The 26,427-nt window shown below is 45.6% G+C and overlaps 1 protein-coding gene across 13 annotated transcripts in view; it reads left to right on the top strand.

Annotated features, from left to right (window-relative positions):
* HIVEP3 (HIVEP zinc finger 3) overlaps positions 1–16,286 on the top strand; it is a 435,200-nt gene extending 418,914 nt beyond the window's left edge. For all 13 annotated transcript variants that reach the window (XM_050932270.1, XM_050932274.1, XM_050932275.1 and 10 more), the window contains 2 exons: positions 4,219–5,282; positions 9,885–16,286. In XM_050932270.1, the coding sequence (XP_050788227.1) occupies positions 4,219–5,282; positions 9,885–10,781 (1,961 nt within the window). In that variant the 3' untranslated portion in view covers positions 10,782–16,286. The remainder of the gene's footprint in view (positions 1–4,218; positions 5,283–9,884) is intronic.
* Positions 16,287–26,427: the final 10,141 nt, after the last annotated feature.

Genomic DNA, 26,427 nt, shown 5'->3' on the forward strand with positions numbered 1-26,427 from the left:
ACTAAAGAGACCCGAGGCTCAGAAATGCAGAATCTAGCATCCTTGCAAAGGGCTAGGAAATCATGTACGATCCTGTAAGTGCTGGGAGGTGGACAGATAGATGGAAGACGGTTTGAGAGAGGAGGAAGGATGCAGAGAAGTCTTAACACTTGCCTCCACATGAAATTTAAAGATCATAGCTCCATCCCACATCCCAGATTTTCTCACAATCATGTAGCTGCCATTGCTGGCAGGGCAGCGAGTCAGAAAGAGCATTTTTCTGTGTAGTCAGAGACTGTCTTTCTCTTCTCTTAGAGGGAGATCAGCACAGAACCATTCAAGGGCTGGCCCATCCAATTGCCCATCCATTTCCAGTTGCAATGAGCTATTCTAGGAAGACTCTCTGCACGCTCTTTGCCATCTATTCCTAAAACTGGCTGTGTTTATTTCTGGTCTGTGGGTTTGTTTCTATTTATGGGACGGAGAAATAGAGGACTTTTCCTCTTACATAAAAGGAGACTCTGGGTCCGATCCTCTGCTCTTTCACACTAATTTTACCCTGGTGTAATTCCACTGAATTCAGTCGAGCAATACAGAGTGGCAAATCAAGCCCATATACTCTAGGTGTCCACTGATATGTGTCACTGCCCAGACCATTGTCATAAAATGCCCTTCCAGCTTTTCCCTCTGCCATTCTCTGGCCCGCTGAGTTCAGAGGATCAAATTTCTCTTGTGAAACGCTCTGGCCTTTGGCTGAGTTTGAAACTTTCTTTCTGCACAGTGGGAACATGTCAGGGGGGGCACAGCAAAATCCACTTGGGCTCCCCCAAATTTCACTCATTCAGATAGTTCCTGTGTGGCAAATGTGGACTACTCCACCACATGGAAATGGATTAGCTTCACCCTAGCTGTGTACTGCTGACCGTGCTGTGCTCACCGGATGCTGTCAGTGCCTATCTGTTATTCTGTGTCTGCCAGGAAACCAAAGAGTCCAGCGCGAAGATTCCTAGGGACTGGAAGCTAAGAACAGGGTGCTCTTTGGCCATCACTGTCTGCCAGTTCTAAGCTTGCCCGTAGCATAAAGTCGTTAGAGTAGAGGAAGTAACTAATTCCTAGATCTGCCTGTGGAATGTTTTCCCTTTCAGAGCAAGAAATACACATGGTTCTGACTGGAGCTGGTTGAACTATTTATTTAGAATAATACTTGTAATGAATTTAGCTCCTTTCAGGATTAGCAAATAATCTACAGACAGATCCTGATTTCAGCTAACACGTTCGTTACCCCTCGTGTCTCACCGTGTAATGGCCAGCCTCGTGGTTGTGAACTATTCACTTCGACCGTTCACTACACGTATTGTGTGACTGGTCATCTAAGTCACATGGTAATGTTTCTGCTTTCTGACTGGACAGCTGAAACTTTTTAAATAGCAGAACAGCCAATGATGCACTTTTCAGTATGAATAATCATCTGTGCTAAAATGCGTGCCCTTTTTCACAGCACCCGACAGTTGCTGAATACTCACAAACAGATCAGAGCCCACAACTCACAGTAACCTGAACTGGGGTCCTTTATCCATGGATCAGAGCGGCTTCTTATTGTTTAGTCACCTCTAGCTGTGACAACCCACCTGATGTGGTCAGGAGTGGTCTGGCCTGACCTTTCGCTCTGCTTAGCTCTCCAGCTGCTCTGACTGGCTGGTGGATAGCAGCATTAAATGAAATGCTGTTTCAGTTAACATCCATTTGATCAGGTGAGAAACAGGGTGTCCTCATCTGAACCAGCGGAAAAGAAGTCCAGGAAACCTACAATCAGTCAGTTCACACAGGTGTCTGTGAAATTGCTGGGAACTAACCACAGAGAGACCTACTGAAGATAGTCAGCAAACATGGGCTAGCAAAGAGACTAATTTTCTTCATGTAGCCTGGCACACAGAGAGCCTGAGAAACCGACAACGTTAATATTAAAATAGCCTAGAGCTTGTGCTAGGAAAGTCCTGCTTGGGTTGTGTTTGGGTTGAGCAATAGTGACATCCAGTGGCTGTTCCTAGGGATCACGTCGAAAACAGCTCATGTCTCCTACCAGCATGTTTTACTTCCATGGCCCAGAGATGAAAACATTCTTAGCAGAGGGCAGCAGGGATGTACCCAACACAGCACCAAACTTGGAAGCACAGTGACAGTAAGTCCCAAATTTAGGTACTGGTGGTATTCACAAGACTCACTTCAGCTGCCACTGAGCCCTGGAGGTGCCTAAGCTTACTTGGAGCCTAAGTTTTTGCAGCCAAAGTTCCTTAGGCACCTGTGTTTCTGCTGCTGGACATGTGCACTGCTGCTTAACTTTGGGCACCCAGATGCCTAAGCTCCTGTGTGGTGCATGAACCAGCGGAAGATAGGTGCTCCTGCGCCTAACTTGCCTGCAAGGCCCACTGTGGTAGACATGCACAGGGCATGCCTAACTTCACACAAAATTGGGGGACAGGGTTTGGGGGGTGGGGAGAGGCCCAGTGGTTAGGGTACTCATCTAGGGTGTGGGAGACCCTGGTTCAAGTCTCCCCTCTGCCCGATGAGGAAAAGGAATTTGAAGAGGGTTCTGCCATCTTTCTCATAGCCACTGGAGTGTGAGATATGCTGGTGTGAATCAGAGAAAGCAAAAGCAGGCATGAGAATGACTCTGTAGCCTGCTGGGTAGAGCTCTCACCTGGAGCCAGTGCTCAGATAACTCTGTGTGTATTCAAAGTGGAACCGCTTCAGTAGAAGATAATGAGGCTAGCACATGTCTGAATATTTCTGCTCAGTTCCCCCTAACAACTAGGCTAAAAGTTCTGTTCCCCCTAACAACTGTTCTGCTCCCCCTAACAACTAGGCTAAAAGTTATGAGGAAGGTGGCTGTCACCCCTCTTCCCCTGAGATTCTTGCAAGAAATTCCTGAGGTGCCTGATGCCAGGTGCAGGCTCGCAGCTGAGAATCCAAAGCAGAGGGATGTGCCTCCCTCCAGCCCAGACTTAGATGCCAAACTCCCCTTTCATTGACTAGCTTAGGCGGCTCCCTGCCTAGCATGCTGGCATTGGTGGATCCTATTCTTAGGCACCTATCTGCCTCCATTCCTTGTATCGGAAGCCTGAGCACCTATCTCAGGCTCTGTGAATCCTGGTGATTTCCTGGGTGTCTGAGTTCCTTTGTGACTCTAGCCCCATGACAGTTAGAATGTGCGCTGTATCCAGCACCTCTCACACACTCAGTGCTATTAATATATTTATTTTATTTGTATTGGCAGCAGCATCTAGGTGTCAGGTTAAGGGTCAGAGCCTTATGCTGCTCAGCATTCGACAGAGATGCAGAAACGGCCTCCGCCAGACAGAGCTCACAGTCTAAGTTATGACTAGAACTGGTCAAAAAATGGGGAGGGGAAAATTTCACAGACTTTTTTTACAGTTTTTTCCCTGGTTTTTGTTTATTTGGGAAGGGGCAATTCTGATGTTTGAAATGTTGACAGAATTTAAAAAAAAATTCACCCTGCTCTAGTTATGTCCACATGCAACTACTGGAAGAGACAAACAAAGGGGAGTGAGGAGATGAGTGATATAACAGTAAAAAGAAGCCTTTGGTAGAGATGTGGCAGATTTCCACCTGCCTAGCCACTGCCAGCTGGTAGAGCTTTGTAGGCATCATGGCAGAGAAAAGTCTTGAAGAGGGACTTAAAGGAAGAGAAAGTCATGGCTTTGTAGCTCTTATCAGCGAGCTTTTCCCATTCATAACGGGAGGCACAGGAGAAAGCGAGGAGGTGTTTGAGGGAGCAGCGGACTTGATGGCTGCTGGATGAGCAAAGGCTGGGGTCAGTGTTATGCCAAAATAATAGGTCACTGAGCTATGGAGGAGCTAAATTGTGAGGGGGCCGTACAGCTAATGGGTTGTGTTTGAGGTGGTGGGGTACAGCCAGCAAAGGAATGCAAATGATGGGAGGCTGGTCAAAGCAATGAGCCGGAAAGGTGATTTTAGCAGCAGCCTTTTGAGTGAACTACAGGGGGTGAGGACTGCAGACATCAAGGTCAGAGAGGAAGAGGTTGCAAGCATCAGACACAAGATGATAAGGGTCTGGACAGCAAAAATATCCATTTTTGATCTAGTCCACTCGGAGCTCCTTTGAGCACTCAGACTTTAACACAGAAGTTGATTATTTCAATATATTTGTGTCTATTTTGCATGCCTGATGGATTTTTTCCCATTTTGTTTTTTTTCCAGGAACCAGTGAAGACCTATTCCAAGATTCCGAAGGGAGGGAGGGATACGAGCCTATTGAGGAGCACCAGTTTTCAGACCTAGAGGAATCTGATGATGACGATGACAATGAAGATGATGAAGATGAGGAGGAAGAGGAGAGCCAAGATGAGCCACCTTTAAAGTTTTCAGAAGCGAAACATATCTCCCTTCCAATGCACTCTTCGGGCAGCTCTCCATCTGCTCCAGAGGAATGCACCAGGGCAGCATTGTCTTTAACACAAGATATTGTCTCCAGCAGCCAGCAGGTAGGCAGGGGCCACCAGACCACCTCCTCAGGGCTGGAAACACAGTGCTCAGCAGACAGAGGTGAAGTTGCTGTTTGCCACAGCTTCTCGAGTCTCCATCGGCCAGCTTTGACCTCCAGTGAACATTTGGCTTCTGCTGAAAGGGAATCTGTCACAAAGCAGCACATGTTCTTAGCTATGGACCTGTCAACCTCAAAAGACACCTCCCCAAGAAAGAAATGGTCTCCAGGCAAGGACTCTGGCGGTGGTGGTGGCGGCAGCAGGCCAATGCTAGCTAGAAAGCACTTGTTAACCAAAAATGAAACTTCACCTAAACGTTTCTCTCCAACTGGAGAAATGTCTTCGCTAAGGTGCCTGTCTCCAGGGAGAGGGATGTCACCGTGTCAGCGCATGTCACCAAGAAGGGAGGCATCTCCGCTGAGATGTGTGTCACCAAGGCTTGAGCTGTCACCCAGCAGGCACCCTTCCCCAAGAAGAGAGTTATCCCCAAGAACGTACCTCTCACCAGAGAGGGGGGTCTCCCCTGTGAGGCATTTGTCTCCCAGCAGAGAGATGTCATCAGTCAGATATTTGTCACTAAAGAAATCGTTGCCTCCAATCTGTTCAGAGTCACTTTCTAGATATCCATCCCCAGGGAAAGAGGACTTGCCTTGTAGTAGCAAATCAGCTGCAGATGACCAAGTTCAAAGCTCATTAAAAGTCCAGCATGGAATATTAGCTTCAATGCCTCTACCTCACAGGTTCCTTGGCAAAAGTGCAGAGCTATATGAGTCCAAGTCGGTAAGCTCCCATTCTTCTTCTTTGTTCATATTTTCTATTCATCTTTGTAAGTCATTTGATTTTCTTTCATGAATATTGTCTAGTGAAAGATGTCAGAGTGACTGATCTCCTCTACTAATTCACAGGATGGGTACTACACAGGTAGCAGCAAGTGCGTGTTTTCCGCCCCCATCACTTTTCCTCCACACCCCATTTCTCTCCCTTCCACTTCTTCTCTCTTCCCTTCCTTCTTCCCCCTTCTGTTTCTTCTCTCTCTCCCTTCTCTTCACACACACACACACACACACACACACACACACACACACACACACACACACACACACACACACTGTTTTTCTTCTTTTGTGTGTTTTTGTTTTTAAAGTTAAGGGTTAATGCCAAAGCTGTGTGGAGGAACAACTTCTAAAGAATGGGAGGATAGTTCATGATCTGTGGCTCATTCAGTCCTTGGCCTTCCTGCTGAAGAGGCCACAAGGCGGGGAGGGCACTTAGTGTTGACTGTGATTGTGGTTTTGTGATAGGGACACTTGTTCTATAGGAATTTGAGACCCACTAACTCATTTCTCAAAGGCCATGAATAGCCATATTCTAGATCTGTTCAGTAGCTACTGACCTGAACCAGATTTGAACCAGTAAAGGTGAAAGGTCTTGTCACCGTTACTAATCCCATCTAGACTTCCAGCCAGCTCTGTTACGTTAACTGTTGAGAAACATTTATTTGGGCTTCTCATCTCACTCGCTTTCTCAAACCAACTAGGTATTTTCCCCACTGGGTCAAAAAAACAATTAATAATTCTTCTGCTGGACACATCACATCCTACATGTAAAGGATGTTAGTGTGTTTCTCCCACACATATAGATTAATTAGGTCACATGGTTTGTAGAGAAATCACCCACCTCCAGTGCTACTGCCATCTCTCCACAGAAAGTCTGTATGTGCCTGGCTCTCCTCTAAGGGCTTGTCTACGTGGTGTGTTAGTCTGAACTGCAGAGGGGTAAACTGTAGTGTGCAGGAGTGTGTTGCACACTAACAGGCCATGTAGACCCTGCTGGTTCAGACTAAAAATTTCCTAGTTTGAACCTGTACGACGTGAATGCATGAATAAACCCTTGTGTGAACAAGCCCTAAGTTATACAGATGTAAATCAGGAGTAACCCCACTGAAGTCAGTCAAAGCAGATACACTGCTGTGAAACTGATGTGAGCCTGTGCAGCGTGTTCTGGGAATAGAGAGCCCTTACAGAACTTCTGCCATAGTAACTCTCCTGGCAGACAGTGATCCTGTGATTCTTCATAGAAACCATATAGCCCAGTGCATGTTTTTCCTTGTCTGTGGTTTTTCCCTATCAGGGATGTGGCACTGATTTCCCTCAGGGTTTGTTTGTTTTATCCTTTTCCTGTATAACTTCAAACACTATCCCCTGGGTTAGGCCCCGACTTTCACCTACCTTACAGCTATTTCAGTCCGCTGTGAAATAATCTCCTGTGATGGATCCTCATGCTGCAGAAAGCAGACATACAATTATTATATAACTTACACACACAGACCCCGAATGTGACACTGGATTCTAAACCTCCCTGTCTCTGTTTGCAAGCTCACGATCACCCTTGGAAATTTTAGAATCCAGTAGAGCAGAGTTAGCTGTCCAGCCAGCAGCGAGCCTGAGCAAACTGACAAACTCGATTCCCAGACTGTAATGACATAACTGACTATGTCATTAATGATGCTGTGGGCAAACCAGGAGGTAAATAATCCAGTCACTTTTAAGAGTGGTTATAATCAGAAAAGTGACCCCTTCTTAATCCATTAGTCTGTTCTTTGGGCAGCCCCCAGTCTCCTCTGCTCACTTTACTGACACAGAAGTTTTCACTCCTGCTAGATTTACAGCACCAGAGCAGCTATGAGAAATAGAGCTGGAGCCTATTCTGCTTTGCCCGTCATCACTGAGATTGTCAGCTGAGTTTTCACTGCAGAATCTTTATTCCTGATGACGATGCAGGAGGCAGAAAGATCAGAGCTGGATTTTCCAACCCAAGGTGGTGTTTGCAGGGACATTAATTAGAAAAAACAGATCCTTCACTTACAAAGGAATAGCGTTTGATCTGGAGTCCCTGTGAGAGGAACCAGGGAACTCTATTGTGTCATTTCTCCCAGTGTTATGATTTCAATATTTTTTATTAGAGTCCAACCGAGAAGCCCTGGAAACAATCAGTGTCCTCTGTGTTAGGTTCTGAGCAACCATATACCAAGCAATGGTCCCTGCCCTGAAAGGCTTCCATTAAGAGTTTGCTGCTGTTTGCTGGGCAGGCAGAGGCTGGAATTGCTGCCTAGGACTTCAGATATGAGGAGTGGATGCAAAGAAACTTAAGACCTTTTGCCGCACAGACTGTGCCAAGATACTAAAGCAACTGGTTTGGAATTGTCTTCTGCCCGTGTCTGATATCCACACTCTTGCTTTGGTATATTTATTTTTAGGACTAAGCAAGTGAGAGTGGAGGCTGTAGGGCAGGAGCATCTATAGTTCTGGGGGAACAGATGCTGTACAAAGCCGCAGAGCAGAGCATTTCTCCATTGCCTACAGCTAGCACCGTGTGCTGTTTCCTGCACTGTCTGGATCTTTGGACGGTCATGCCGTGGAGTATGCAGCAGCACAGTGCTGCAGAAAGACAGTTCTACCAGGCAGAGCTATTAAATAGGGAGGCAATCAGTGAGATACAATGACCCAGCTGGTAGGGTCACAGTATAAAGCACAGTGTAGCATGGCCTGATTTCAACATGCCTTTGTTAGGAAAACATCGTCCCCCTGGTGGTCGGTGACCTCAGTAGTGAGCTGCCCCTCTCAGGTCACCTACAGTCTGAGATCCCAGGTGTGACTGATACTTAGAAATAATGGGAAGTCAAGGGTCAGTGAGTGCTCTCATCTTTAGGAAGGAAGGAAGTACTTTTAGAATCATAGGAAGTGATCTAAAAACCAGTATAGACTAGCCAGTGCAGGATTAGATCAGCCTATTTAAACAAGGTGAAATTCTCCCCAGTGCAAGGCTTTGTACAAAGTCCTACACCCTACTTAAACCCTTAAAATAGGGTTTAATTTTATCATAAGTGGGGTGGGAAACCACTTCCCCTCTCATTGGCTGTTGCACAGACCACTCCCTCCTTCTCTTTGTGTTCTCCTAAGGTACGTCTACACAGCGAATAAAAACCCTTGGCTGGTCCATGCCAGCTGACTCCTGCTCATGGGAATCGGGCTGTGGGGCTGTTTCACTGCTGTGTAGACTTTCTGGCTCAGGCTGGAGCCCGGGCCCTAGGACTCTGCAAGAGTCCCAGCCAGAGCCCTGTGAGCCCCAGTCAGCTGCCATGGGCCAGTCTTTATTGTGTAAACAGGCCCCAAATGACCCCGTGCAGCTCTGGCAATAGCTTACATTGGAGAAAGGATCTTAGGCAAGAGTTTGCCTGCAGTATGGTAAATATTTTGTCCATTTACACTGACTGCTTTTGCTATCACTTTGCCTTTTGCCTCTAATCTCTTCTCGTAGAACCAGCATCCTGGGAGCAGCTGGTTCTCTACAGACCATAACTGGGAGCGTGTGCCCTGCAGTAAATTCTCAAATTCTGTGTTCAGCCCAATTTTAAGGATCATGTGTTGAGCATTCCACCATTTCCTCTTGGAGGTCCTGTGTGGTTAGCTGTTCTAATCCCCTTGGGAATCCATTTCTGTGTAGCCCATATTTCTGGACACGACATAGGTCAGAAAACTATGTGAAGCCTAGAGACGGAGTGATGAACAGGCAAAAAAATAACATGAAAGGGTCTTTAACCGTTGATTATTAGGGACATGCAAATTAGTTCCTATCAAATGAACTGACCCTATCCATCACTCAGAACTCAAACTCAGTCCAAAACTCTGCTTTGTACTAGAAATTGTTTCGGTTTACGGTTTCTTTAAAAAAAAATTCCACTCTACTGCTCTTCACAGCGCCAGGCAAACGCAGAAGAACTAGAATATTCTTTCTTGTAGTGTTCTTGATCTGTTTCAAACTCATGGGGAAGCTTTGGGAAAGATTCTGACACAGAGATGGGCCTGAATCAAAACCCTAGATCTGCACCCCACTAGCCTTTGTGGATGGTTGAGTCCAGAACCAAATTTCATGCCTCAGGCCCCTCTCTATTCTATTCTGAACAGAACCTGCATAGCTGCTGGGGTTTGCTCATCCCTTTACATTCCAATAGAACGTTAATAAAGCCAGTCAGTTGTTGCTTGTACTGTGGACTCAGGGGTGACTTTAGCTTTTTTGCTGCCCCAAGCATGGCAGGCAGGCTGCCTTCAGCGGCCTGCCTGCGGGAGGTCCGCCAGTCCCACGGCTTCAGCATACCCGCCACCGAATTTCCACTGAATCCACGGGACCAGTAGACCTCCCGCAGGCAAGCCACCGAAGGCTGCCTGGCTGCCGCCCTCGCAGGGACCAGCAGGCTGCCTCCCACGGCTTGCCACCCCAGGCACACGCTTGGAGCGCTGATGCCTGGAGCCACGCTGTGTGGACTGATGATCCTAGGAGCTCTAACCCTCACCGACTAAGCTCTTTTTTCTCTCTCAAATGCAGAAGATAGAACCTCGAAGTCCAGCATGTTCACCTGGCATCACACAGCCTGTCTGCTCCAGACCCTTGCAAGCATCCCATGAACTACATGTCCATGCTCCGAGCCGAGGGGAAGAGAATGTCTTCAGCCATCTTCCGTTGCATTCACAGCAGCTAACAAGGACTCCATATCCTATGATTCCAATTGGGGGCATCCAGATGGTCCAGGCCAGACCAAGTACCCATCCCAGTTTGATGCCCAGTTCAGTTGTGTCACTGCAAGCAGGATATTTTTCACCTGGTGGCAGTGGCAGCAGCAGCTTTACAGAATTCAGCCAGGCTGAGGAAAGGGGCAAGGAACCACAGGTCCCACAAGAATCTTCATCCGTATCCCCAGCTGTGAAGGTTTCTAAATACACACTGTCCCCACAGCTTAAAGGCAGTGGCTACTTTGAAGAGAAAATGAGGACTAGTGAGCATCAGCAAAGGACAGAACAGGAGGAATACAGGGTAAAAAAGTATGCTGAGCCCAGCCACTCAGAGCAAGAAGGCTGCTCAGCTCCCGCCGACTGTCCGAGCACAAATTATGAGCACTCTCCAAAGCCTTCAACAAGCGGGGAAGAACCCTTGAAAAAAACGGGCAAGAAGCAATGTGGCAGCTCAAGCACTTATGTTGAATCGTCCTGCACTTTCATCTCAGATTTCCCCACACAGACGTTGGACAGAAGCAGCAGCACCGGCTGCTTGTCGGAGCCCTCATTGAGCCATTCACACTCCCACCAGTTCTCCATTAGGAGAAGGAACCTCTCGGGAGAGCCAAGTCACCAAGGGGGAACCCATAGGAAGAGCAGCCCGCACTTAGAACGCACACGGTTTAGGCAAACTCAAAGGCAGGTGGATGAGAATACAGGAAGTACTTAAGCCTCCATTCATCTCTTCCACCTCTAGGCTTCCTATGTAAATCAACAGACATTTTCAACACTATTTCCTTCAGTATAATCATCGCTATAAGAAGCACTCCTTGTGTATGACCAAACCCATGGAAGATTCTTGGTTTCCTTTGTCCCAGTCTGGTATTATCTCCACATGTATGCAGTTACTTGTGCCTTTTTCTATACCTTTTGTTGCTTGAAATGTACAAAAATGTTTGAGGCTGTGAATATTTTTTTAGAGTTTTTTGGAAAGGGGTTTGTTAGACCTTATCTTTTTTGCCATTTAGGTGTGTGTTCATATATGCTCGAGAGATGCAGAAAGGAAAAGGTTAAGCATTTTAAGTGGGAAGAAGATGCACTGAAAACAAAAACAAAAAATCTTTTTTAATATTGATTAAACGATTAAAAAAACCAAACCCTTTCTCCTGTGTACAGAAGTTTATGATTCATATTTATTACCTGCTTTATTTAATTCTTGGCAAAGTGCTTGTTTGTTTTTTTTCTTGCATCACTCTGGTTGCCTATCTTTGTGCTTTAAACAGTTGCGACTGCTTTACATTTGAAAATGTGTTTACCCTGAATTGTAAATGAAACTAGCACTTATTTTAGAATGGGAGGCCCATTAGGAATGAATGCAAATATCTCTCCAAAAAGAAGAAAAAATCTCAAAAACACCTCCCTTCTGCAGGACCCATAAAAGCACTTTTTAAAAAAGCGACAAAAGGGGTCTTCAAAGATTTAACTGCAAGAAAACAAGGATGTATCGAATGTAGAACCAGTTCTGGGACTGGTGTTTAATGGTTTTTAAAAGAGCCATTCTTAGGCTTGCTTTAATAGTGACATTCTAGGGTTGGCTGCTCTTAAGGGGCACAGTCTGGTAGTGGTGCCGCTAGCACCACCGGAGTGAGAGTCATGCCCGTGTCACCCTGAAGCCCCGTTTTCTGGGGTTTAGAAGCCCTCTGTCACCATTCTCTCCTGGGTTCAAAATGCAAATAAAATCTCTGCCTTGCAAACAATTTCTGGCCGTACTTTTATTTATATTTCTATAGCCCCTGCCTTCCCAAATAATTCCAGCGAGGCCCTTTTTAAGGAAAAAGTTATAGGGATGCCATAAATAGCTCACGTGCTCTTTTACTGGCACACCTATGGCTTTGTAACCCACAGCTGGCTCCAGGGCGTAGTTTATTTTATTTACTTATTTAAATGAAATGTTGCAGACACCTAGCCTACATTGTGTGGAGGGGCCTTTTTGGTATTTCATAGACAGAGGTTCTGATGACTGAGTGGTAATGTATGAAAATTGGCCTGTTATGCATGCATAGTAACTTTTTTCATAGCATATTTTTAAATATGACCATCTCTAGCAGAGTGATGGCCTCTACTGCCAGTAGATGTGATACCAAATACGGAGAGACGTGATGGAGCCATTCTGCTCTGTTGTGTTAACACACTTTTTTAAATACAAACGTTCAATGCATATTTCCCCTAATAGACAGCAGGCTCTTCACTGCTTCAGAGGGCTTTCCAGTCAATGGAATCTGTACAGACACTTTTTTTGAAGAAAACAAACAAACAAAAAGATAGAAATATTTAACCAATGGGCCAATTCTTTCTTCTTTCAGAGCTGTTCCAGTTTATCGGGTACATAATACACTTTTTAAAATAATAATAATAATAATAATAATAAATCAAATATAATCCTGAATGAGGACATATCACCTTGCCAGACCTAATGAGCTATGAATTGCCCCTGGCTGACGGGTGAATAACATGAGGTGTTTTTAACAAACTTCCGTGATATTTTTTTTTCTTTTGGTGTAAAGGGAATTAAGTTTAAAAGAAGATCCCATGGAAATAACGTTAAGATTGTGACACCAACTAAACCAGTGTCCAGATTTCAGAGTTCACTGGACCCCTCCAGTCCTGACTAGCACTTTTACCAAGTTTTCCTTTTTCCTGACCACCCCATGGCATAATTTTGACTCCCAATCCTCCAGTCAGACCCAAGCGGATCTCAGTACAGGATTGTGGCCCGTGGCCCAACTCAGCAAACCATCTCTATTCAGGAAAATGTGGTTACATCCCGTTCATTGTAATGGGAATGAAGCACATGTTTAAATGCTGTGATGAGCAGGGATGGACTGTGGAATCAGGGCCCTTGCGTGAGCATCGTTTGAACTCATCCCTTCCCTCCATAATGATACAGCTTTGAATTTCCTGGCTATGGCTGGTTCTTACTTTTCTTTCCCCTTGTCACATTCTTAACAGTATTTCAAGGTAGCTTTATGTATTTAATTGTTTTTTTTAAATAATTGCAATTGTACATAAAGAGAAATAATGCAGTGGTTGTACACAGCATCTGGTTACATCGAGTGCATATGATGTTAACTTTGGGCTAGATCAAATGTGCTTGGCTCTATTTTTTAACCATATTTTAACCCTTGACCTGTCAGCACATTGGAAAGAGCTTGGTTTTTTCTGTCACTTCTGAGGGAAAAACACAATTCCCTCCGTACCTGAGCTTGTTACTTTAATTGTTTTTCTTCTTTTGGTTCTTCAGAAGCTCAGAATGGGTTGAATTCTCTGCCCTTATTGGGTGGGTGGGTGTGTCCAAAAGGGGTGGTATAGGCTTGGCAAATGCAGTGTTAAGGTGCACCCATATCCTGCCAAGCTTTGCTGCCATTCACATAACATGCCAGTCATGTGCAGGAGTATCTGTACTCTCTGTGCCTGCATGTACACGCCTGTGTGAACACAGGCACCTTTGTAAATTGTAGGGGAGTACAGGCCGAAATCCCCAGACCGCAGGCCTGCCCTGGATTCCCAGTGTGACAAATCTCCCGTAGTTTTCAGCAAGAAGCTAGGATTGGGGTGGAATTCTGCCTCATGCTCCCTCAACTGGATGCAGCAGGTGCCTGTGGCAGGTCAGAATTAGCCACATAGGATCAGAAAAAGAAAAACAACATTGATATATATGAGCAAAATGTTCATGTTAATTTGGCTCCATAACTCCAAGGGAAACAGGGCCCCCCACCAAAGCATGATGGTCTCTTGGTTTGAACTCTGGTTTAGAGGACTGGAACACCCAAACTCTGAACCCAGCCCGGCCATTAAATCATAGGGTGACCTTAAGCAAATCACTCAGCTCCCCTGGATCATGTTCTGACGAGGTTTAAGCGGATGCAACACCATTGATTTAAGTGGAGTTGCACCTGTTTACATCAGGTCCCAATTTCCGAGCATCGCACTCTCCACCTTGTGCACTCCTTGGCTTAGTCCCAGGAGTAGGTGCTGTGCTCGCTGGGAAGTGGTTGCAGGCTTGAACTCTTACTGTGGCTCTTTGTGTCTATTCCTCCATCTGTAAATAGGGAAGAATGAATCCTGATTTACCTTTGGAGGGGGGGGAATCAGTTAATATGTGCACAAGCACTTTGTATCCCATGCTACAAAAGAGATGAATAATACAAATAACAAATTAAAAAAAGGTGGAAAAAGTATTTTTTTTAAGTCCCTGAGTTTTATCAATTCCCGAGCTTTCTGGCTGTGAGCCAGGAAGAACCAGTGATCTGGGGAGTGCTGGATGTTGACCTACAGAGAGCTGAGCTTTTCATGTGGACCGGGGTATCCTTTTATCTCGCTGCTGAATGTTCCCCTAATGTTCCTTTTCCATGTAAGCCATTGCTTGGGGTGCTACTCAATGGCAAATGGGTATGGATGTGTCCATGAGAGAATCTGTCAGTGAAAGACCCAGCTTATGAAATAATTTGACTCTCCTTGCTCTCAATGGACTTAGTCATGCAATGTGTCGAGCACTCTGCCTTGGTCCAATAAAGCAAAGCACTTAAGCATGCAAATAGTCACATTTACTTCAATGTACTTAAAGGTAAAGCACGTATTGAACGTCTTTCCTGGATCCGGGCTGGCGTGCTCAACGTCTTTCAGGATTGAGCCCTATCGGTATCTGCTCCCAGACACATCATGCAGCCTTGCAGCAGGTCATTGTCAGCCCAAATTATTTATAAATTGTCAGTTTATTGCTAGATATCCAAGAAGTACAACAGGAAACTCTTAACCCTAGTGATGCAATAGCTGTGGCTTTATTGCTTACGACTGGGGGATGTGTGTTCATCACCTGTTCTTGCAGGGCAATGTTTTCAGACACAGCTCCCTGAAGTTGGGCTCCTAAAGCCATAGCTAGTCACCTAGATAAAAGGGATCTTCTATTCAGAGATGCTAAGTGCTCACAAAGCCTGCTGAAATCAACAGGAGTTGCAGGTACTCAACATGTCTCGTAATCAGACCACCTTTACTGAGGTGCCAAATCTGGGTGTAGGGGAAGATTGTCACAGACCCAAATAGCAGGTAGGCCTTGTAACGCCCACTAAAAGTTAATAGGAGTAAAGGCCCTGATCCTTAAAGGTATTTCGGGGCCTAACTCCCATTAAATTCAATGAGAGTTTGACCCAGAGCCTCAAAGGTATTTCAGCATGAATGACCTCCCAAAGGAGCCAGATTTTAGGCATCAAGACTCAATAATTTGATCACATTTTTGTATTTAATTTCCCTCTACCCCTTCTTGAAAAGCTGCAAAAAAAATACCCATTTTAATTAAATTCCTTTTGTCCCCTCTAATTTGTTTTTCCTTTAAATCCTCAAAAATAGCATCTAACAAAATACATTGCCACACAAAACTGTGTAATTATAACTATTTTTACTCGAGTTGTGTGTACAATTTGATCTAGCCCTTTTACTTGTTCTTACACCAGTCTTTCTCGGATCCTGACTTGGTTTCATCATGCGGGTCTTCTTTTTTAAAAAGAATTCCATCTATCGCACAGTATTTACAAATAAAAACATTGTAAATTATTCACACACACACAAATCAGTCCTGATGGCATAAAACCAATTTGTTTTCATTACTGAACTATGATGGCACTTAAGATCACTTTAGTAAATGTAATGTAAAAATAATAATAATAACGTGTACGCAAATTTAATATACATGGTCTCATGTAAGATACATATTTGCCTTTTTTTCTAAAAGATGTATGTATTCTGCAAGTGGAATAGTCTGTAGAAAGTTTCTCTATGTTCTTAAAAATGGCAATACATTCCAAAAAAGGTACTGTAAATATGTACAGTGTACAATGTAATTTGGTAGTTTTGCCTGTAATTTTATTTTAACTCCAGTTTCTACATTTGCATCTTGCAACGTCTGTATGGTTATATCAGTGCAAAAAAAAAAAAAAAGGAAAAAAAATGCAGGTAAAAAGCACAGAGTCTGATGTAAAAAAAAAGAAGAAGAAAAAAAAAGGAAAAAAATACTCAGTATTTGATGTTTGTGACCCTTATTGTAAATGACATCTGTACTGTGAATGAGAAGTTTTTACAAGTATAATATTGCCTTTACTACAGCTCAAGACTGTCTGCTCAGTCTGAGCATATTTTTAAAAAAATAGCATGTTGGAATAAATTTTAAAGTCCCAACATATCACTACTTATGTGACTGGCAGTTCTTAATTTTTTACTTTTATTTCATATATTCATGGACTTGGGCTCCAGAATCCCTGAGCCAAATTCTGGATAAAGGGCCTTGCATAGACATACACAGAGGACAAAAAGATTGCCACTGAAAAAACCCACAGCAGCCAGCACACGGCAGTAGAGCAACTTCACAGTCGTCTTTTTCAGTATTTCCCACTCAAAATGTAGGAAATGCTGCAGCAAAGTGAACGTGCTGCAGCGTGTTAAAGGCTAGGGTGAAATCCGGACCCTATTGAAGTTAATAGCAAATTCAATGGGACCAGGATTCCACCCTGTTTCAGTGGCAGCGATAGACTGAACAGGATGAACTCTACATGAATATTTATTGGCTTTGATTTTTAAAATGCGTCCATCCAATGCTCTAGGGGCCTTTGGAAATAGAACAGATTTTTTTTTTAACTTAAGTAAATTATTTCTCCCTTCCAAAAACATACACGTTGTTCGGAACTCATTAATCAGCCACAAGTTTCTCACCAACCCACCCAATATTTTCCTTCTTCAAAAGAAAAAAAGCCTGTAACGTGTGCACACAGCCCTCGGGCAGAGTCTGTTCCCACTAGGGGTAATTTAAGCAGGGGGCTGCATCTACTAGAACCCAATGCCTGGTCCTACTGACTTCCTATGTACGTATGTGTGCAGGCCATGGTCCGCTAGGCCCTTTGTTGGCTCTGTTGCTGAGGGCTTTCCAGAGAACCCAACCAGTACATGCAGCTTCCACTGTAGAGGCCTGGTGCCGCCCCCTCCTCCCCCAGTTACGTTGCTGGTGAGACTGTGCACAGCTCACAATCAGGCACACAGAAAATCACCAAGCTCCCCCTTGCCAAGGCAGGATTGATTCCCACAGATCACTGCCAAAGGCTTTGTTTAAGCCTCTGGGTAACCCATCTGTGGGAAACTGTTTCACAGTCAGATCGGCTGTTTGCTTCAGAAATTCTCCTTGATGTCCCGTTGGTCATTTTTATGATGTCACATGGAGTCATTGCTCCTCAGACCACCCCAGACAGGCTTTCCCCCTCCTGAGCTTTGCTGCCCTTCGGCTATTGAAGGTGTGTATCGTAGCCCTCCCCTCCCCCTTAGCTGTAGGGTAGCCAAGTTACAAAGTTTTAGGGTTCGATCCAGCTGTAATTGGCCTGCGAGGCAGAGTGCCAGACACAGCTGTCAGCCAGGGAGATTAAGAGAGGCCTTTGGGGCCTGAACATCAACCCCTCTGTCTCGTCAAACTGCCAGTGGGGGAGGAGTTGCCCAAGCCACCACCCAGCGCCAGGGCCACGCTGGTGGTATTTTTAGTTCGAGTCACGCTAGTCTGTCTGCCCTGCTGGGAGGCTGACTGCCTGCCACAGTGAAGCCAGACCCTGCCTGGCTAGAGGAATCGGGATGCACTTTGGTCTCCCCCAGTCATGCATGAACATTCTGATGGGGTCAGTTTGCAGGTTACTGCAAGGTGAGCGGGGAGACATGATGGTATGTTTATAGAGATATAGAGTGTTTTTGCCCCAGGCCATGCAGCCCAGGGGGTATCAGCCAGGGAAGCCAGCTGCTTATCTAACTGTAAGAGTCCATTTCAGGAATGATTGGCTTCCCAGATCATTGCTGTCTGAATGCATGAATGCATTGGCCCTAATGTTGGCTACTCTGGACAAAAGAGCTGAGGGATGGGGTGGGACGGCTTGGCTGTTCTTGGGTCGGATTCTTGTATGTAAGTAATTTATTTGAGAGGGGGAGGGAAGGGATTTCTCACGCCTCACTCGTCTCCTTGGAAGCCTGCCCCACTTCTCTGCAAGTACTCCTCTTTCCATGTATTCCCCATCTGTTCTGCACTCCAGCATTAACCCAGATGGCTCACGTGCTGCGTATTTGAGGGGCACGTAGTGATGACTGGGCCCGTTTGAGGGGGGGAGAACAGAGGTTGGTTCTACTGCAGATTCTTCCCTGTAAGTTCGATTTATAGGGAGGCAGTTTTGCCTAGTAGATAGTTCACTGCACTGGGACTCAGGAGACATGTTCCAGGCTCTGCCATGGGCTTGCTGGGTGACCATGGATAAGTCGATCAGTTTCCCCAGCTGTAAAATAGGGCTAATACTGACCTCCTTGGTAGGGATCATTAATACTACAGAGAAGATGCTTGGATTCACAAGGTCAGAGGCAGCAGGTAAGTGCAGGGTTCAAATGTGTTTGGGAATCGATTCTGGGCTCCAACAGCTTGGTGTTTATGGGGCTTATGCAGGAACGTACCTCAGTTTAGCATCTGGATGCTCACTGTGCTCTCCCTGTGCCCAGCTCACCTGCACAGCCCCACGCAGGATCCATGCCCCAGCAGACAGTGCATGTGGGTCCAGTGATTCAGTCTGGTCCCCCCTTCCCCATGTAGTCCCACTGACTCCAGTGACTCTAGTGAGAGCTAGCACTATGGTGCAGAGCCTCAGAGGTATTTAGCTATGTCACTGCCAATGGGACTTAGGCACCTAAATATCTTTGAGGATCCAAGTTTATATGTGTCAGTCAGGATTGTAGGAGAATTGAACCCTCCATTATCCCAGTGACACCTGTTATTTTCCTTTGTGGTAGTGCAGGATGGAGCCCGTGGGGCAGCAGAGTTTGTTCCAGCTACCCTGCCAGCTCAGTGGATGGAGAAGTCATTTTCCCCTTCAAAGAACAGTTTCGCCAGTGCTTAAAAACAGAGACACTCTAAAGGCAGCCAGGGCTGTCTGGAGAAAGCTGCAGCTAAACCCTGGTAATCTCTCAAACCTGGAACCAATTTGGTTTACATGAATCTCCAGAGTGGCTCAAATTAATCAGGTGTCCCACAATATGCCTGACCCCTCAGTCTTTATTTTCTAGACACAGAGACTAGACATTTCCTCCCCTGTGAAGCCAAACGTACCATCAAAAGACGAAGACTCCTGGATAATATCACAGCCCAGGGCCTCTTGGGAAACTTGGTTACCAATCAGCCTGAGAAGGAAGGGCTTTCATGACACTGTAGGAAGTTCTAAATCAACGCTGCTCACTGAGACTCTAACATTTCCTTGGGTCTTTTGAATCACTCAAGTATTAAAGTGACTTGGTGTCTTTCTCCCCCTAACGATTACTGTACCTCGTACAGCCGCCTAGCCGCTGACCCCTCAATTCTGCAGAACAAGGAGCTCCTGTATCATAGACACTGGAATCAAAACACAGCCTCAGGAAACTGTAGGTGAAATGAGGCCTGAAACCTGGCATGCTTGGCCCTTCTTCTTTGTGTCCACAGTACTGAATGAGCCGCTCCAGCCAGTGTTCAAGCCTAAGAAAAGGGAGCGAAAGCCAAGACATTGCAACATTCAGGCTTTCTTCTTTCCGGCAAACCTACTGTTCTCTCACATCACGCACCTGTTGAAGGTGGAGCGCGCTAAAGTCCCATATGTCGTCCTGCTCTAGCAACCCCCCCACAGGGAAGCTATTTATCATAAAACCCTCAGTGAGCACGGTCCTCAATAGCTCTTCTCAGCGTTGTCCTAGCTGAAGGCCCAGCTCCGTGGTGCTGCTAGGAGAAGCTTGGTGGGGCTCCATGTGGGGAATGCCGGCATGAGTGATAGTCTTCTCTATGAATATTGTATGTAGCTCAGTTTGCCTGCTTGACAGGATGTTGTAAGTCTCCATGGAGTTATTCAAAGGGGGCTCTTAGAGGGGAGAAACAAACGGGAACTTAAATGCCCACAGAGATCAGGTCCCTCCAGTGAAAATACCCAGCATGACAGGATTCTTAAGAAGGCAATGGAGGGGGGCTATTCAATGGGAAATGCCCATCTGCCTTGCCCCAGCCAGGCTGGCAGGGTCACTTTCCCCAGGTCCGAGCCTAGGCTCAAACAGACCATGAACTGCTAAAGACTGAAACCTCGGAGAAAGGGTTAACCAGGCAGCAGTGGCCGCAGTTGAGCCTCTGACAGAGAGAGAGACACTGGGGCTATGTCTCCCCTACACAGTGCTGGCAGGGGCATGTACTGTAAATGTGGCACCTCGCTGCAATGACACGCAGGCTGCAGTCACACTGCGGCATGTGGCTACACATGTCAGTGAAAGCCTCGCATTGGGGGAGGCACCAGGGAAAGGATTCTGCAGCTTCCTGCTGCCGGAATCCTTCCGTAGCATGGAGAAAGACTCCAGCAAGGGGTGAGCTGGCAGAGCCTTTCCCTGCTGCCGCGTCTTTCCAGGACAGGTGAGCAGACAGCCATGGAGGAATGTACTTGCCCATTTAAAAGTGTCTGGGCCGGGCTGCCCTCCTCACCAGTGCCATGGCCTATGAGACTTGGAACAAGTGTAAAGACCTTGGAGAGAGCATTTCACCCGCTCTCCTCTCTCATCCTCCCCGTCCCGTTCTCTGGCCTCCCTGATTGGTGGCCGCTAGCAAAGACCATTCACGGCTTGCTCAGTATGAAAGTGTGGGCTGACAGAGACGTGAAGGAGTTCAAGAAGGTGCTTGAAGAAATGTGTGTAGGGCTCATCCTCTTGGCTGCAGTGAAAAACGTGGCAGCGTGACCTGAGTACATCCTAAAGGCTCAGAAACCAGAAGGCCAAGAAACAGAATGGAAAATGTATTTTAAAACAAACCCATAATCACATGATTGTTAAGCCAATCTCATGTTTTTGGGGGGCAGGGACCTGACCCGTGGTTTTTGAATGCTTCAGGTTGACCATGCTGTTAGTCCATGGCGACTCTTTCCATCTTTGGTGGGTATGTGCCTGAGGTAAGCATGTCTGCTTAGCAACACTTCCTCTGTGCAAGCCGTGTGGGAGACAAGCAGTGGAGAGAGGAAGGAAGGTATTGTGGTTAAAATGCTGACCTGGAAGTTCTTGGTTACACACCTTGTTCTATCACTGACTTCCCAAGAATTTTATTAGAATAAGAAAAAGAGTATAATCGCTAAATCAACCATGTGTGCGTCTGCTTTACCATATAGTTTCTGCCTAGCAGAGCCCCTAGTTCCTGGTTGCGTACTATAATGTTCAAGAAATAATACCCATCTCCTTGCACATCTGGACATTTTCAAGGTACAAATTATGAATGCCAAATGAAGCAAGAGACAAGGTAAGTGAGGTTCTATCTTTTATTGGATCAGCTTCTGTTGGTGAAAGGCACAAGCTTTCAAGCTGCACAGAGTTCTTCTTCAGGTGCAGAAGGAGATCATTGTCTGAACTAAATAGAAGTTGAGGCAGATGGTTAACCACAAAGGTAATGCAGGATGTGGGTGGACAGGTGAGGGTTAGATGGTTTATGCATAAGGGGGTTGAAGTGGGCAATTAAGGGTAGCAGGCAGTGTAGTATGTGTGTGTTACAAAGTGTTGTAATGAGTCATAAACACCAATGTTCCTGTGGAGTCCATGGTTTGTGGTGTCTAGCTGAGGTATGAATTTAAGTGCCCAGGCTTGCCTTTTGAAGGTGTGCAGGTTTCAGTTGAGGACAAGTATTGAAAGACCAGATGTGGAGTGATCGCTCTGTGAAAAGTGTTTGCTCACAGGTGATAAGGTGTTTTTGTCTCTTATCATTTTCCTATGTGTGGATCTTGTGTGTTCTGGGGAATACTGGTCATCGTAGCAGTGGAAATATGTCTGCAGGTTTTGAATCTGTTGTTCTGGCAGCATCTGGTGCTCCTTTGAGTTGGTGTGTCCAAGTCTGTAATTGTTTAATTATATCCCTCATGGAGGCCAGGGTGGAGTAGTAGGTGACATGTTGCAATGCAGTATTGCCAGTTCAAACCCTTCAAAAGTCATGTCACCCCACCCCCCCAAAATCATGAGATTGGCTTAAAAACCAGGAGATTAAAAATGTGTGAAATTCTTTGTACTTGCCTTTAGTGTTCTGACATTTTCCAGTTTTCTTCCACAGCAACAAGAGCTAGACATTGACTATTTTTTAAAAAAAGCTGAGATTCTCACATAGTCACCTGACTCCAGGAGCTGGGGCTTTAAGAAAAACACCAAATATTGTGAGACTCACCAGCTGACCATATTACAATAGGGAAAATGAATGAGTTTTAGTGACAGCTGCTAGGGACCTTTATAATCAGAATGGAGCTGTGGACCCAGCCCATGGGAAATCCCACCTCAAGGGTTCTGATGGGCAGCAGCTTCATGGCTCCTGATTGGTTCCCCTTCCTATATAAAGCCAAGGGCATTCCGTGAAGTGTCTGGGAAACAGTGTGCATCTTCTGTCATTGTTATGGCCGTTCCTGCCCTTGAACGGCTGGCTACCCTCTTGGCTTGGTTTGGATTTCACCTTCTGACCCAGACCCTGAAATCTGACCTGGACCCTGATATTGACCCAATGGGTGACAAAGCTGACATCTGAGGCAGATGAAGGAGGGAGTTTGTGAGGATATGAGAGGAAAGGGATGGAGCATCTCCTAGGCTTGTATACAGAGGAGTCAATTGGGGCTGAAGAGGACTCAGATTTCAAGGCCACAAAGGACCATTCTGAGCATCTCGTCTGATCTCCTGTATAGTACAGGCCAGAGAACTGCCCCAAAATAACCTCTAGAGCAGAGCTTGGAGAAAAACATCTAATCTGGATTTAAAGATGGAGTGATGGAGAATTTACACCCTCAGTACGTTGTTCAAATGACTCATTTCTCTCACTGTTAAAACTTACGCCTTATTTCCCATCTGAATTTGTCTAGCTACAGCTTCCAGCCATTGGATCATGTTACACCTTTCTATGCTGGATTGAATAGCCCTTTATCAAATATTTGTTCCCCCTGTAGGTACCTATAGATGGTAATCAAATCATCCCTTAACCTTCTCTTTCTTAAGTTAGATTGAGCTCCTTGAGTCTATCACTATAAGGCAGGTTTTCTAACCTTTTAATCATTCTCATGGCTCTTCTCTGACCCCTCTCCAGTTTATCAACACCTTTTTGAGTTGTGGACACCAGAACTGAGCACAGAATTGTAGCAGCGGTCACACCAATGCCAAATATAGAGGTAAAATAGCCTCTCTACTCCTATGTCCAAGGATCACATTTGTCCTTTTGACCACAGCATCACACTGGAAGCTCATGTTCAGCTGATTATCCACCATGACTCCTAAACCTGTTCCAGAGACATTGCTTCCCATGATAGAGCCCTCCACCTTAGAAGTATGGCTACATTCTTTGTTCCTAGATGTGTACATTTAACTATTAAAACAGAGCTTGTTTGTGTCCAGCTTACCATGCAATCCAGATCACTCTGTATCAGGGACCCATCTTCTTCATAGAATATCAGCATTGGAAAGGACCTCAGGAGGTTATCTAGTCCAACACCCTGCTAGCAGGGGCACCAATCCCCACACAGATTTTTGCTCCAGATTCCTAAATGCCCCACTCAAGGATTGAGCTCACAACCCTGGGTTTAGCAAGCTAAATGCTCAAACCACTGAGCTATCCCTTCCCCCTAATTACTCCTCCCCCAATCTTTATGTTGTCCACAAACTTTATCAGTGCTAAAATTATGTTTTCTTTCAGGTCATTGATAAAATGTTAAATAGAGTTACGCCAAGGACCCCAATGGAAACACACCTGCTCAATGATGATTCTCTGTTCACAGTTACATTTTGAGACCGATCAGTTAGCCAGTTTTTATATGCATTTAATATTGCCATGTCAACATTGTATTGTTCTAGTTATTTTAATCAGAATGTCATGTGGTACCAAGTCGAAAGCCTTACAGAACTCTAACCACCTCAGCACTGTTACTTTTATCAACCAAACTTGGAATCTCCTCAGAAAACGATATCCATGTTTCATCAGCACTGAGTGACGCAGCAGGCAGACAGAATTGTAGGAAAAAGATCTTTGCAGAGCATGCAGAAAGCTCAGAGTTACATGCAGAGAGGACTGTGTGTGTCTGGTAGCAGCCTTGCCAGAAACTTGCATGGCTGACACTCGTGATGTCCCACCAAGTCAGGTCCCCCTGATGCTCGGCCTGCTTTTTCCAGCCCCACCCCTCATGCCACAAGGGAGCTATTAAGCAAGGAAGGTGTAAAGCTGCTTTAATTTTAGCAATGGGGCAGGAGAAAACGGGCCAGGCATCAAGAGGGACCTGGCTTGGTGGGACATCACAGCTTGGCGGGACACCAAGGGGTTCAGTTCTGTCTGTGCACTCTGCTGATAGTGGCTCTCAGCCCCTCCTTAAGTGTGGTGTATGCAGAGTCCCCAAATCACTCTATTACTGCTTGCACCAGCCCTTGTGCCTGAATCCCCTTGCTGCTGCTGAGAGTGGGAAAGCAACCTCTGTCCACATCACCATACAAGGAAGTGTCTTCTCCATGGGCAAGTCCATTCCCACACAGGGGAGGCAGCCTGTGTATAGAACAGGGGGCAGGAGAGAGTGCCTCTTTCATCTAAACCTCTTCCAGAGGCTAGAATCAGGAATCAGTTTGGCTAAGTCTCATCTCACCCATGTTAAGTCCCTGTCCACTCCCCAGAATCCCATTGCCGGCAAGGCCATTTTGGACCAGGACTAGCACATGAAAGCAGAGCTCTGAGCATGAGAACCCAGGGCTGGAACGCCACGGGGTGCTGCAGGCCGACTACTAGACTCTTAGACTTAAGGTCAGGAGGGACCATTATGGTCATCTAGTCTGACCTCCTGCACAATGCAGGCCACAGAATCTCACCCACCAACTCCTGTATCAAACCCCTAACCTAAGTCTGAGTTATTGAAGTCCTCAAATCGTGGTTTGAAGACCTCAAGGTGCAGAGAATCCTCCAGCAAGTGACCCGTGCCCCATGCTGCAGAGGTAGGTGAAAAACCTCCAGGGCCTCTGCCAATCTTCCCTGGAGGAAAATTCCTTCCCGAACCCAAATATGACAATCAGTTAAACCCTGAGCATGCGGGCAAGACTCACCAGCCAGCACCCAGGAAAGAATTCTCTGTAGTAACTCAGATCCCACGACATCTAACATCCCATCACAGACCATTGGGCATATTTACCTGCTAATAATCAAAGATCAATTAATTGTCATAATTAGGCTATCCCATCATATCATCCCCTCCATAAACTTATCAAGCCTAGTCTTGAAGCCAGATATGTCTTTTGCCCCTACTACTCCCCTTGGAAGGCTGGTCCAGAATTTCACTCCTCTAATGATTAGAAACCTTCATCTAATTTCAAGTCTAAACTGCCTAGTGTCCAGTTTATATTCATTTGTTCTTGTGTCCACATTGGTACTAAGCTTAAATAATTCCTCTCCCTCTCTGATATTTATCTCTTTGATATATTTATAAAGCGCAAGCATATCCCACCTCAGCCTTCTTTTGGTTAGCCTAAACAAGCCAAGCTCTTTCAGTCTCCTTTCATAAGACAGGTTTTCCGTTCCTCAGATCATCCTAGTAGCCCTTCTCTGTACCTGTTCCAGTTTGAATTCATCCTTCTTAAACATGGGAGACCAGAACTGCACACAGTATTCCAGATGAGGTCTCACCAGTGCCTTATATAACGGTACTAACACCTCCTTATCTTTACTGGAAATACCTCACCTGATGCATCCCAAGACCACATTAGCTTTTTTCACTGCCATATCACATTGGCGGCTCATAGTCATCCTGTGATCAACCAATACTCCGAGATCCTTTTCCTCCTCTGTTACTTCCAACTGATGTGTCCCTAATTTATAACCAACATTCTTGTTATTAATCCCTAAATGCATGACCTTGCACTTTTCACTATTACATTTCATCCTATTACTATTACTCCAGTTTACAAGGTCATCCAGATCTTCCTGTAGGATATCCCAGTCCTTCTCTGTGTTAGCAATACGTCCCAGCTCTGTGTCATCTGCAAACTTTATTAGCAGATTCCCACTTTTTGTGCCAGGGTTGGTAATAAAAAGATTAAATAAGATTGGCCCCAAAACCGACCCCTGAGGAACTCCACTAGTAACCTCCCTCCAGCCTGACAGTTCACCTTTCAGTACGACCCGTTGTAGTCTCCCCTTTAACCAGTTCCTTATCCAACTTTCAATTTTCATATTGATCCCCATCTTTTCCAATTTAACTGATAATTCCCCCTGTGGAACCGTATCAAATGCCTTACTGAAATCGAGGTAAATTAGATCCACTGCATTTCTTTTGTCTAAA

Source organism: Gopherus flavomarginatus, chromosome 22, assembly GCF_025201925.1.
Source record: "Gopherus flavomarginatus isolate rGopFla2 chromosome 22, rGopFla2.mat.asm, whole genome shotgun sequence".
In the NCBI taxonomy this organism is placed as follows: Eukaryota; Metazoa; Chordata; order Testudines; family Testudinidae; genus Gopherus; species Gopherus flavomarginatus.